The 14,717-nt window shown below is 43.9% G+C and overlaps 1 protein-coding gene across 1 annotated transcript; it reads right to left on the minus strand.

The window, feature by feature from the left end:
* Positions 1-1,556: 1,556 nt before the first annotated feature.
* Positions 1,557-3,497, minus strand: TRMT12 (tRNA methyltransferase 12 homolog). The gene has a single exon (XM_023516930.1). It carries the CDS (start codon positions 3,415-3,417, stop codon positions 2,098-2,100), a length of 1,320 nt encoding a protein of 439 aa, XP_023372698.1. The 5' UTR covers positions 3,418-3,497; the 3' UTR covers positions 1,557-2,097.
* Positions 3,498-14,717: the final 11,220 nt, after the last annotated feature.

The raw sequence follows: 14,717 nt of genomic DNA on the forward strand, positions 1-14,717 counted from the left end.
TTTCACTGGAATCACACAGAAAGTAAAGCAGCCAGGAACTGAATGAATGAAACTTAAATTTATGAAAGCAGAGTCCATGTCAGTCTTTTACCACTGCACACTCGGGGTCTGCTATATAGACTATAGATCTATAGAACAGGAGTTCAACAACCATTGGTTAAATGAATTCGACCAACTATCCCTGAAGTCAGCTATCTGTCCACAGCTAATGGCAAAAAGGCAACTCCTCAGTCCCTAGACATGGCTGTGACTCATCTTCCCCAGTGTTTCTTCTCTGCATTCCTCCCTATATTGGGTCAAGCCCCAGATTGGCATCTTGAGGATTTCAGTTTGAGGAGAGCATCCATGGGCACACAAGTGAGAAGAAACGCACTATGTAAAGAAGCAATGACTAATGTAAATATAGGAAGGCCACTCTGTGAGATAAGAATGGAAACAAGCTTGCTGCTTTCTGTGGTGGGACCACATGGTAGCTGACACTTCCCTGGGGGCTTACTGTATACATACGAGACACCATGCTTTCTAATCTTTATGAATGCCCTTCTTCAATACATTCCTCACTGCTTCCTCTGTTCCAAACTGATCAAATAATGACAAGGGTCCATTTTCTAAGTATTCAAACTTTTGCATGTTATTTTTTTAAACTGCCCCCACCCTACCCATCGAAGTCTTTCCCAGTTTTCAAGATCCAGCTCAAACACTACCTCTCTGAAAACTTCCTCATTCAATTCTGAGAATTCTTCTTTCCCAGCCTGGCGCTCCTACAACTGTTGTCACTCCTATGGCACTAATTTGTATTGCAAGCTTTTGAGTACTGCTGCTAGTTAGTTCCTCAGAAAACAGAAACTTCATCAAATAAGTCTTTATATTTCCTGCTTTTATATGTAGTAGGCTTTTAATATTTGCTGCATATCTCAAACAGCACCAGCTCTTTACTTATTGCCTCTTTTGGAAGAGAAGGACAAACAACCCTGACCAACTCCAGCCAGCCAAATGTCAAGTACCCTCACAATCCTGATAAAAGCACACTTTTGTGTATTTCCTTCATTAAGCAAATAAGCTCAGATGGTTTCAAAATGCACCAAATCAAAACTCTGAGTGATTTTCAACAATTAGACATTCTAATGGCAAACCATGGTGATAACAGCCAGCCACAAAATAAGGTGAGGCTTGAAAAATTCTGCAGAATATTTCATATTACCTATAGCTTCTTTTGTTATCCCTGATGTTATCAGCTAGGGAAGGAAGATGAAGAGGGAATTTGAGGCCTATAAAAACCTAAGATTTTAATCAGAACTTTAAAAAAAGATAGCTAGTAATTGGCAGCCATTGCACAAGCTTAAGCCTAGAAATCTAGATTCCCTATGATTTAGACCAGTGTTCTTAACCCTTTTTCTACCATAATAAACCTAATACAGAATAGATTCCTCCATACTCACTTAGGAATGCTAATGTAGAAGAATGGAACATACTAATTTTTGTTTCCATCCCTCCCTAATTTAGTCCATCATAATACAAAGCAGCATTATATTAATGACTTGATTTGGTTTCCACTGTTTGGTCCTGTTGATTTTATTTTTCAAACCCTCCACCTCCCACAGCCACCACCCTAATCCAAGTCACCATCACCTCACACCTGGACAACCACAGAACCCTCCTCACCAGTCTCCCTGTTTCCACCATGGCCCAGTTGATTTCCATATTATAGCAGTAACTGTGTCCTTCACACTAACCAATGTCCTGTGTACAACTGTCTCACAATAGCCATATGAGACAGTTCAAGGAAATCTCCTTTTGCATATAAGGAAATCCAAGGCCAAAGAATACTGAAACTTAGAACTGAGGTCAGAATTAGGAATTTCTAATTGCACAGATGAACTTCTTTTCAGTGAGCCATGCTGCTTCTCCCAGGTATGTTAGTTCATTCTCAGTGTGATCTCTGGAAGACAAATGAATAGGACTGGTCTAGAGGTTGCTTTCAGTGCCACAGAATATTAAAACAGATCACCAGGAGACAAAAGGAATTAGAACTCAGCCTCAGCTGATGCATGAAGGGCCACTCATACATTGATCCCTTCTATCCCCAGATTCACCTCCTCAGCCTACTAAAGTACAAGGGCGACATTCCAGATCCAAGACTAGGTGATCCACGTAGGGAGCATACGATTTCACTGGTTGGATGTGCAGGATTCGTGTCCTCCATGGTTTCCCATGTACCTGCTGAAGAAGAGAGGCAATTCGAATTTCTGCGGATTCTGCCCAACTTTGCCACTCTGGCTTGGTGGCTGGTGACAGCATTTTTCTCTTGGAATCCCTGGTAGCTCCATTTTCCCACAAGTTGGTGATAATTTTCTGAGGATAAGGCCAATGCTCTCTCTCCATTTTGTTGCTTTTAGGAGGCTGGAGATTCTTCCCTGGGAAAGATTCCACATTTTGATGAATATGCAGAATACCACCAGCATCTCCTCTTAGCACTTGGCAGGCAATGGGCCAGCCTTCTTCAGAGCTGGGAATAAGCCCCAGGTTCACCCTATCTGCAATGTTTGAGAGCTTCAGCTTCCTGTTATCCCCAAAGTGTATCTGGCACCTATCTGCTACTCCATTGATCTCCAAGTTATTTCTCAGAGCAGCTACAGCATGGGGGTTCCACTCACAGGCATGAAGGAAGGCAGCACCAGCATGAACTAGGAAGGGCAATGTGAAATAACCAATCCCAGCATAGAGATCCACTACCACTTCTCCAGCACAGGATAGCGACGCCACTCGCAGCTTCTCTGTAATGTTTCCGAAGGAGAACATACACTGGGTCACGTCAAACTTATATCGGATACCATTATCCACATGCTCTCCCCAGCCGTGATCACCTAGCAGAAGAGTCACTGTTGGAGTTCGAGTGCCATCCGGTGATACCCGCCCTCGTTTTGCCAAACGCTGGACACAAAGTGCCGAGGCAACGATCTCCCAGAGTCCTGGTTCCAGACTTTTCCATTGCTTGTTTTGAAAACAGTCTTCACTAAGCAACAAGAGGTCTCCGTGCCGTTGCCAAGATCGGGGTAAGTCAGCCTCCAACTCAGAGGACCACTTGATTCCCTGGCCCTCTACCCAGCGACTCACCTCAACACACAATCTTTGGGCAGGTGAGCAACCCTGGGCCTTCTTTGAAGGGGCAGGATCCCGGAGCTGCGTCAGCACACAGGTGCTGCCTGGGGCCACGCGACTGCTCAGCTCGCGCAGGTGCCGCTCCGGGAGGGTCTCTCCCAGCACCGGTAGCGCCACGGTGCCATCCGGCATCTTTTCCACACGGTGCTGTCTATTCAGGAGTTTCTGCTTCTCCAGATATTCCCTATATCGCTGAGCGAACCGAGGTTCAGTCACAACTGCGACAACAGTCGCTGACTTCCCACCTTCTCTCTTCATGTTGTGAGCGTCCACATTCCCTCAGATTCCCTCGGTGACAGTACTTCTTGAAGTCAGTTCATTTTCCTCTCTACACTCAACCCGGCAAGCCACTGTGACGGTACCGGAAGTGACGCCCAACTAACAGGCCGGAACTAAATGTATTGATGCCCTTAGTGGTGAGTGGCGTAGCGGTTGCCGTGGTGAAGCCGCTGCAGCCATCTTTGTTGTGGCCGACCATTGCTTTCTTCAATCTAGGAGGATTTTAGCCACGCATTACAAGGAATTCTGTGGGCTAAGAGACTTCGGTTTTTGTTGGTATCCTCCAGAACCCATTGAATTTCTTCAAAGCTGCACATGAATCCAAAGAAAGAAATCATGAAACGATGGTCTGAATTTGGAAAAATACTTTCCATCCTAATGCTGCTCTCAGGTCCATATCAGCAGCCACCTTATTTGCAGAAAGTGGACTTCTTTCTTGCAAAGATAGTCATCGCCATTTTGAAAATAAGAAGGATCTGAGTAAATCATATCCCCTCTCAAAACTGGAATTTTCACTTTTAAGAAGAAAATTACCAGAGGACTGCTATTGTGATTAGAGACACTATCTATAAAGTATTTTTAGACAATAACTGAGAATTAGATTCTCACAAAAGATATATTATAAAATAATAACAAAGTTGAGTTGGTTAGGTGGCAGATACTAAATACTTGTTGAAATACTTTGCTGTCTAAGGAAGACAAAGAGGAATTCATACAGATAAATTCAAATCATTGAAAATAAGAACTTTCACAAGCCCTATCCCTTCTACTCACCTCCCACCATTCTACAGGTTAGGATATTAAAATCCAGATAGGTTAACATTAATTGAAGTTCCTAATGATTGTTTTTCAAGTTCCTTGGATGGGAAATATAATGTTCTGACTAAAACTCTTCTTTCTTGATACCTATTTCAGTATCAGTCAGAATTATTGTTTTTCAGTCTCATCTCTACATTTAAGACTCACATTCCACGAAGAAAAACATCATCAGGACCAGTGTCAAAGACGCTGTAAGTCACTCATATTCCCGTGGGACACTCAATGGGTTCTAATGGCAAGTAGAAATCTTTGCCTGATGGCTTTTCCTGGTCACCAGAATTGGCTTCACCCATGTCCAGGGCAGACCAGAAATGCTGGAAAATTAATACACATGCTCACATCTCCCAAGAGTATTCCTCAACCAATAACTTACAGAGTTGGTAAATAAACATCCCAGCTTCTAAACACCTTTGTTGGACTAACTCTGAGGAATGTTCTGTAGTGTTCCCCAGAATTCTCTCAATAATTCAGTTTTTCTGTAATCCTCTCTATATCCTGCATATTCAATTTCCTTCTTCCTCTACCCAGCCCCCACTCCACCGTGTCTATGGATCATTCCTATCAGTATATAAACATTCGGTCAACTTTAAAAACCCCCCCCCCCCGCCACTATTTTAGAGACGTGGTCTTTTCCTGTCACGTAGGCTGGACTTCACTGTCTTGGTCATCACTTACTGCACCCTTCAACTACTGGGCTCAAGAAATCCTCCTGCCTTAGCCTCTCAAGTAGCTGGGACTACAGGTGTGCACCACCATGCTCAGATGATTTGTAGTATTTTTGTAGCAGTGGAATCTCACTATGTTGCTCAGGCTGATATCAAACTCCTGGGCTCAAGCAATCCCTATATCTCAGGGTCCTGTGTATGTGGGGCTACAAGGCAGATGTTACCATGCCCATCATCCTTCTGCATTTTTTGAACACCATTTGCCAATCCTCCCCTTCTTCCCCACCCTAACAATGGTTTAAGCCCATTAAACCAAAGAGAATTGAGTAAAATTCAATTCTTGCCTTCACAGAACTCAGATGTGAGCTGTTGATACACTCACAAATAACATTAATGTAATGGGTTAAGTGCTATGGTAGTTGTAACTGAAAGTGTTTTGTGAGTGTGAAGAAGAGATCAAGTCATCCCTCTCTTGGATTTTGGGGAACACACTCTGTTGTTCATCACCTTGCTGAAATATTGCTTCCTACATGTGTACAATTCTTCCTATCTGTCTACCATATCCTGCCCCTTTGGTGTTTCTCACATATCTCAAACTCAGCATTTCCAAAATTAAGCTCAACTTGATGTCCTCCCCACTCCTCTTTAGCTTGTGAAATGCCCCTGCCAGTCTTCTAGTTGCTCATGACAGAATCCTGGGACTTGGCTTCCACTTTTGCCTCTTTCTTGTCCTCAGCACTCTCAACCAATCCATCTCCACTTTTAATGCGGTTTACTTGCTACCTAATTCCACAGAACGCCTCTTCTGTGCCAGTGACACTGCCTTATACCTGGTCTCCAAATTTCCTCACAGTGTCCTGAGTGAGCTTTCCATCTTTATTTCACTAGTAACACATTATTATTTGGGTACCTTTATTTTAAGTCAATATATTTGAAGTTAAAACCAAGGTAGTGTAAAAATAAATAATTCAAAAGTAATTTAATTTTTGGAACCCAGAAGTTGCATTGAGCCTTGAAGGAAATGTGGATGATGTGGTCTGAGCCGTGCAGCATGTAGCTGCAGCTTCTGCATCTCAGAGTAAAGAGTAACTCTCTTTCTGTAAATTGATTAAGAAAGATTAAATGGTGCTAGAGGTAAGGCCTCCTCCCCTTCTGATTTTTGTCTTTCTCTTTTTTCATCTCACACCTAACTCAGAACAGATGGCACAAAAGACTCTGTAACTGTTAACATCCTCAATGTGGAATGTTAAATATACCTTCCCTGAAAAGAACACTACCTTATGTGCAAGTCTTGTGTGGAAGTTCCAAACTTTATTTCTATAAGCCTCCCCAAACATCTCCACTTTGGAGGAATAACTTCAATTTTTTTTAGAATCTGTGTTCCCAGGTGGCCGTTCTCCAATTTTCTGGTCATGTAAACTCTACATTTAACCATATTCCCTCAATTTTTGTTTAAAGTTGACATTTAGAAATAACTTTTTTTGAGACAAAGTCTCACTTTGTCACCCTGAGTAGAGTGTAATGGCATCACACCTCACAGCAACCTCATACTTTTGGGCTCAAGCAATTCTCTGGCCTCAGCCTCCTGAGTAGCTGGGACTACTGGCACCTGCCACAATGCCTAGCTATTTTTTAGAGATGCGGTTTTGCTCTGGCTAAGGCTAGTCTCAAACCCATGAGCTCAGGCAGTCCACCCACTTCAGCCTCCCAGAGTGCTAGGATTACAGGTGTGAGCCACCATGCCTGGCCAGAAATAATTTTTATATAAAGTGTTACATTGTCACATTGTAAAACATATTTTCTAATGGCAAAATTGAATATTCCATTCTTGTATGTTGGCTTTAAATAATTCATATTATAATATTTAGACCTTGTGGCTTCATAATATTTAAATTTAGAAAATCTGAGCAGAATAGCAGGGTTTGATAAAATATGTGAAAATTTCATACCTTTTTTAATGCTGGATGGTCTTACTGAATCTTTTTTATGTTCTGGAACAAAATTCCAATGTGAATTATTTTTATATGTGTATGCTTGTCTTTTTACATGTTGATTTGTAATATTTTAAATGTAAATGGTGAATTCAATGCCCCAAACTCATGTGCTGTATAACCAGAAGCGTCTTTATTTTGTCCCATTGCTCACAGGGCTCAATCTTTCCCCTGCTCATGCATGAAGACTCAGGATGTCCATATCTTTTCTTCTTTGACTCCTTGTTTGTTTAGGAATGCATTATTCAATTTTCACATACCTGGAAATTTCCAAATTTACTTCTGTTACTGCTTCTTAATTTTATTCCACTGTGATCATATTTTCAATGACTTCAGTCCTTTTTAATTTGTAAGGCTTATCTTCTGGCCCAGCACACAGTCTACCCTGGAGAATATTTCATGTAAACTTTAGAAGAATGTGTATCTGCTCATCTTGGGTTGAGTGTTCTGTAGATTTTTTTTTTTTCTTTTTAAGACAGAGTCTCAAGCTGTGGCCCCGGGTAGAGTGTCATGGCATCACAGCTCATAGTAACCTCAAACTCTTGGGCTTAAGTGATTCTCTTGCCTCAGCTCCCCAAGTAGCTGGGACTACAGGCTCCCGCCACAACGCCCTGCTATTTTTTTGTTGTTGCAGTTGTCATTGTTGTTTTAGCTGGCCCAGGCCAGGTTCGAACCTGCCAGCCTCAGTGTACGTGGCAGGCACCCTACCCACTAAGCTACAGGTGCTGCCCAAGTTCTATAGATGTTTATGAGCTAATATACCTTCAGCTCATGCTTAGGTAAAACAATCACATCGCTAAAACTCGCGATCATGGCATCGATTTAGAAACTAGAATGGCTTTGAATACAGTACCAATTTAACCACAATTTATTCCTACATTGCAGCTCACTTTGTGACTGCTTTCACTGCCCAGAAAACTGCCCTTGTGGTCTGGCTGTTATAGCTTATCCTTCAGACCTGGAGCCACTCATAACCTCCTCAGGAAAACTTTCTCTAACTTTCCCCTGTCCCCAACAAGTCAAATTTCTATCAGTGATCCTCGCAGTACCATGTTCTTTACCGTCCTATTTGTTTTTATTCAACTCCTGGCCGTCTTCCCCTAAGCGTGTAAATTGCAAGAGGCAAGGAGCTGGATTTCCCTCTCGTTATTCATGAGGATCTGCCACACATAGTAGGTCTTCATAAGATATTTGTAGAAGGAGTGCATGAATGAACAAATGAATGAATGGTGGAATGAAAGAATTCAAGGAAAAAAAAATTCATGGCCCCGAAGAGGGTTTTAGTTCTAAAATGTTGCCACTAGATGGCAGCAGTAACCAGCACCAAGCTAGTGGAAGACAAGCGAGCACAAGGCTTGGCTTTCAGATGGTTTGGCCAGGGCTCCTCGGACATCCCTCCTCCCTCCTAGGAAGGACCCTACCCTTCCCCACAGGAAGGACGATTCAGCTCCATCCCTTACTGACATGGACAACCCAGGCGCTTGAGTGTGTTTGGCAGCAAGTAGTAGAAACCCCAACTAACAGCAGCTAAGCAAGGAGAGAGGAAGCGTATTTTGTAGGATGAAAAGGAAAATCGTCAGTAACCAGGCTCCTTTCCAGCCTGGATGTAACCCTTCTGTTTTTGTGGTTTCTAGATGGCCACTGTACTTTGGGGTGTCCTGAGCAGTTAAGACAGAAAAAAGCCACTAGAAGCATCTGCCCCGTGCACTTCCTCCTACCTCTCTGGGACAGGATGGGTTCCTAGAGCCACCCCTGACCGCTGGGAAGGGCGGGAAATGGGTTGGTTTTACTTTTGGGTCCCTGTAGTTGAAGACATACAGGGGAAAGTAAGCAAACTTCAGTCCTTAAGGGGACTTTCTCTAGACAGTAGGTGAAAAAGCCCCTGGGAACATACAAGAGACTGCAGAGGATTGATATGAAAGACAGGAGACAAAGAGCAGAGAACGGCATCTGTGGAACATTTTAATAATGCAGTTGGGGTAAGAAGAAGCTGAGTTGACTCCTGCCTTCACCTCCACCTTCACCCAGGAAACCCAGGTGTATTCACTGTCACCTTCACCCAGGAAATCCAGGTGTGTTTCTCAAACTTTGGATTCAGATTATCACCTGCATCAGGAAGTCCTTCCAGACTTTTCTTTCCTTTCCCTCCCAGCTGAGCTGTTTTGTAAAGCATCTTTTAGAAGGGAGGGGGAAGATTTTAAAGTGTTTTAAATAGTGGCACTGGAGAAAATCGTTAACGTTTTGCAAGTGCTTATCATATGCCAGGCACTGATGTCAATGCTTTATGTTAATTAGTTTTTCCAAGGCTTCTGTGAGATGTGTAGTAGTATTAGTCTTGTTTTTTGAATTACTTGCTTATTTTTAAATATACCATTAAGTTTTTTTGAATTATGAAATATGTAAACATACTGAAAATGATTTACAGAAAACCACATATTTATGTTCCAAGTTTTTAAAAAGTTGATACAGTAGAAACTCCACAGCTGTCCACCTCCCTACATTGACCTCCTCCTTAAATCGACCTAATTTTCATAGGACATGCACCACGTGTGTGCGTCAGGACGTCCTGGTTCCTGGTGTTAACCACTCCCATATGTTGACCTGTTTGTTAACAGTCTGTTGGAGGTTTAACTTACAGAGTCTCTATCGTCTTTTGTCATATTCATTTCAGATCTTTATTTTTAATTGACAAATAATAATTGTATAAATTTACGGGGTACCAATGTGATGTTTTGGTATATGTATATGTTGTGAAATGATTAAATCAAAATAATTACTAACCCATCACTTCACCGACTAGCTCCGTCCATCTATGTTGCTATAAAGGAATACCAGAAACTGAGCAACTTATAAAGAGGCTTATCTGGCTGACTATTCTGCAGGCTGTGCGAGAAGCATGGCCCCAGCCTCTGCTTCTGGTGAGGGCCTCAGGAAGCTTCCACTCATGGCAGAAGGAGAAGGGGAGCCGGCACGAGCAGAGATCACACTGGGGGAATCGAGGCAGAGGGGAGAGAGCTGCCAGGCTCTTCATATCAACCAGCTTTAGAGGAAACTAATGGAGCAAGGCCTCCCTCATTGCCAGTAAGATGGCACCAGGCATTCATGACGGATCTGCCACTGTGACCCAGACACCTCCCATTAGGCCCCACCTCCAGCATTAAGGATCAAACCTTAACATGAAGTTTGGACAACAAATATGCAAACCACAGCAGCTACTTTCCAAACCATTCACCCTTTTTGTGCCATGAAAACATCTGAAATCTTCTCTCTAAGCAACTTAAACAATACCTTATTATTAACTATGGTCACCCTGCTGTGCAATAGATCACTGAAACTTATTCCTTCTGTCTTGCTGAGACCTTTACCAAAATCTCCCCTCCCCCACCATTCTTCTCTCTGTTTCTGTGAGTTCGACATTTTTATTCCACATATGAGTGTGATACTGTAGTATTGGTCTTTCTGTGCCTTTCTGGACTTAGCACAGTGTCCTCCATGGTCATGCATATTGTCACAGATGACGAGATTTAAGGCAGCATGGTATTTCATTTTGTATATGTACCACATTTTCTTTGCCCATTCATCTGTGAATGGACACTTAGATTGCTGTTGTTACCATCTATTTTAATTTGAAAACAACTTAAATTCAATTGTATACAAAGCTCTATGCTCCTTCCCGCCTCCCCACAAAAAGTTCTTAAAGGCAGAGTTTACTTCTTTTATATCCTGAATCCATTACCCAATTTGTGTGGTTACAGCTATTGCCACTGCCGTAGATCCAGTGGAACAGGGAGCCAAGTGTAGGGCCTGCCCCAGCTCTGGGTCTGGGAGGTGCTGTGCCTTCTGGGCTCGGGCAGCTGGGCTCTGTGACAGGGGTCACTGTGTGGGCCTTGGCAGCAGGCACCGTGGGGCTTCAGAGGCGTCCAGGGCTGTTGGGGTGCTCTACAGTGCTTCCCAGGCTAGTGGAGGGACCAGGGCAGGCTGTGGTGGGGGCCCACCTGCCCCCTGCAGGTTTGTGCTTGGCATAGGGGTGGGCTGTGGGCACACAGGGCCAGGATCAGTGGCAGGGAGCCAGCAGCAGCCACTTTTGTTCCTAATTTTGTATTAATTTTGTTAAATAGGGCCACAAATTTTTAAGTTCCAGGCCCCACGCTCCTAGATCTGCCCCCTGACTATTCTGGGAAGGCCATGGGGGAGCTGGAGGAAGAGCCCGAGCTTACACTTCTCTTCCCTGCCCAGGGGCCCCATTGCTGATGTGAAGAGGCAGGTGGGGTCACCCCCTACAAGCCCCTGTTGGGGTCGCCCCTTCTCTGGGCTGTGAGTAGCCTTGGACACTTGTCCACTACACTGGGAGCAAACAGTGGCTGCTTTATCTTTTGTAATTCCACTTCCTTTCTGGCCTCCACGCTCCCCTCCTCACAGCTGATAGAAAATAACCTCATTCTGGGCGCCCGCCCTTGCGGGCTGGTCTGTGGTTTTGGAAACCTTCCCGATGCTTGGGATTTACCCACGATTTCAAGATTATGATGATGCCAAAGTAGGGGTGACCTCCACGGTCTGCATCTGCGTGGCCTCTTGGGGCTCCCTGCCACACTTGAGTCAGGGCACCTTGGGGAGTTTCCCTGCCTGCCCATCTGCCCAGATAACCTGGGGCTCTAACGGGATGTGGAAACTGCTGCCCTCTCTCCTCTCTTGTTTCACCATCCCAGCTCTCCATCCCCAGCAGAATTTCCCTTTCTTGATATTGTCCCCAGGCTTCTTGCCAAGACTTTGAGTTTGTGCCTGGGATTCGTTCCTGATCCTGCGGATTAGGCTTTTGGGAAAAAAATTCAGAAAGATGAGCAGGTCGTTTCTCTCCTGCTTCGCCCCTCCTGGAGTGACAAGCAGTGAGCAGACCACAGAGATGAATGGGAGCAAAGGGAAAAGGAATAACTTGGGAAACAAAAGCACGTAAACCATACTTCAGTGTGGCCCGAGGCATCTATTCTGAGTATCTGTGTCGGGTCCTGTCCTGTGAAACACTGGTGCTATTTCACCTAGCCCCGTGAGCTGAGTTGTACACCTGCTCTCCTGAAGCCTAGGTAACCTGCACAGGGTCACACAACTCATGTGTCATCTGAACCTGGATGAGGCAATCCTCCTAGGCTGTGGTTGTGAATCCCGTTGCCAGGGCATAGAGTAGGAGCAGAGAGCTTTGTATACAGGGCAGGGTGGAGTCAGGGGCAGGTGTGGTGTCAAGGTTAGAGCTGGGATGGATAGACCAGCTCAGCCAATTCCAGGTAATAAGCGTGTGGCCTCAGACACATCACTCAAATTATCAGGTGCTTGATTTCTGCATCAGTGAGTTAACATTATAGACCTAGATTCTCTGGGCTCCAGTTTCCTCACAAGAAAATTTATAATACAGAACTGGATGGCTTCAAATAGTCCTTCTAGGGTAATGGTGAGGGATGCACCATCTCGTCTCATCTTAGCCAGATCTAAGGTACGGCTTAGCATCTTAGATATGGCTTACCATCTAAGATATGGCATCTTAGATATGGCTTCTGCTCATAAGTCTCCAGTAAGGGTTTCTTTTTGAGAAAAAAAATACTCTTTCTTGTCCAAATGTTCTTTTCAATTCCAGTCACCAGAGCAGTTTCCCTCAGAGCAATCCCTACCCCTACCCGCCCACAGAATCTGGAAGAGCCTGTTTAAAACTAGAATCACCCAAGACTAGGTACATTTGAATCTGACTCCCTGGGGGTGGGACTGAAGAATCTCTGTTTGACGAGTTACACATGAGGCAAGCTAAAATGTATCTTATGTTGCTGAAGGATATGAGGGAAAATGAGATTTTTGATACGGGAGGAGAAAAAAAGAACATTCTAGGACGATAACAGGTTTGAAAAAAGGCCCAGAAATTGGTGTTTGGGGGGCAGTGAATAAACTAGTCTGAGCAGAGAGAAAGACTCTCTCAGACAGTTGCAGAAGATCAATTTTGGAGAACAAGCGCACCAGACCCCGAGAGAGAGCATGCTGTTTAGTGACGGGAGTGTTTACATCTGTAGGTCCAATGTATTATCTTGGCAATGAGGAAGAAGCAATAGCATATTCTGAATAACTCTCTACACTCGGAGGCCTTCTCTTGCTTATGACATGAATATGTCATTTTATTTCAGCCGTTAAAAGAACAACAGGCAGAAATTTTTCCCTTTTACGGTTGAGTCTGTTTTAGTATGGCTACTTCCGAATGCCAGATTAATGAAGCGTCATCCCACCAGGAGTGCCTGCCTGTCAGATTCCCGCCTGGTGACCAAGATGCAGGGACTGCCTGGGTTTGACATGGGCTGTGCCAGATATCAGTTGGCCTGAGAGAGGGCATTCAACCTTTCCTTCTACTGCTGTAAAATGGTGATTATATCACTAGTCCCCAACTCTTATTTTTTGTGAAGAATTAAGTGAATTAATATTGCATGGGGTGTACTGAGCTCTTCCTAGATGCTATGTGTTATTATCACCTTCTCACAAAGGAGCTTGGCTTGTTTTTGGCTCTCTCTCAGGGAAGAGCCCTCCCTGCTATAATCCTCTCTGCTGCCGTGGGTCCTGAAGATGCTAATCGGGGCCTGAGCTGAGGTGGGCTGGGAGACCGATGTGAGTCAGGGAGCCATGACTTCCTGGGAGATTGCTGTTTACCACGATGGTGTGGATGCATCATGCTGTGCAGACTTGGCCTCAGACACACCTAGTTGAATTCTTGTGATCAAAATTGGGAAGCACAGACTCCATATGGGCGTTGCGTTAGGTAATGGGGATGTAAGAAAACAAGGCAGTCACGGACTTGGAGTTTTAAGGAGATTGTCGCAGGGAGGGGTCCATTTCTGGTGTCATTACTTTTTATTATGTCACCTGGGGCAAGTCATTCAGGCTCTCTGTGCCTCAGTTTCATCTTTACATTGGTGAAATCATTGCAGCCACCTTAGAAGCAAAGCTGAGTCCTCCCCTGAGTGCCTGGTGAGTGCTCACCTGGTGAATGGTCAAAATTTCTGGCTCCTATTGCTTCATGATTGTCATTGTCCCAGTCATCATCATCACCTTCATCTTAGGACAAAATGTTTAAGAATTTGTGTATTTGATATATTTTTGTATTTATCAGGGATATTGATGAATAGTTTGCTTTTCCTGGGATGGCTTTGTCTGGCTTTGGCGTCAGAGTAATATACAAAGAGGGACGTGTCCTCTTCACATTTTTGAGGTTTGAGAAAAAATAGTGTTACTCTTTAAATACTTGGTAGGATTAGCCAATAAAGCCCTCTATTTCTGGGTTTTTCTTTGTAAGGAGGTTTTTCGTTACTGATTATAATTGTGTTAGACACAGGTCTCTTCAGCCTTTGCATTCTTCGTGACTTGGTCTTTGAGGGTGTATGATTCTAGGAACTTATCCATTCCTTGAGGTGTGGAGTTAGCTTTTTTGTTTGGAGTCTGCTTCTCTCAGTGGAGAGAGAACTTCTCTCTTACTGCTGCTTTTGTGGCATCTCATGAATTTGGGGATGCTGTGTTTTTCATTTTGGTTATCTCCAGAAATGCCCTCATATCCTTTCTGTTTTCTTTGTCCCTGTGGTTGCCCAGCTGTTCAGGAACAAGTTGTAGGAGTAGCCTTTGCATCTTTCTCAGTCCTCTACAACTGGCCTGCCGACAAGTTCTGGTTGTTCTAGTCCAAACTATATTGTTTTTTTTTGTTTGTTTTTGTTTTTTTTTTTTTTGGAGACAGAGCCTCAAGCTGTCCCCCTGGGTAGAGTGCTGTGGCATCACAACTCACAGCAACCTC

Source organism: Otolemur garnettii, unplaced genomic scaffold (assembly GCF_000181295.1).
Source record: "Otolemur garnettii isolate 467f Iridium unplaced genomic scaffold, OtoGar3 scaffold00004, whole genome shotgun sequence".
Taxonomy (NCBI): Eukaryota; Metazoa; Chordata; class Mammalia; order Primates; family Galagidae; genus Otolemur; species Otolemur garnettii.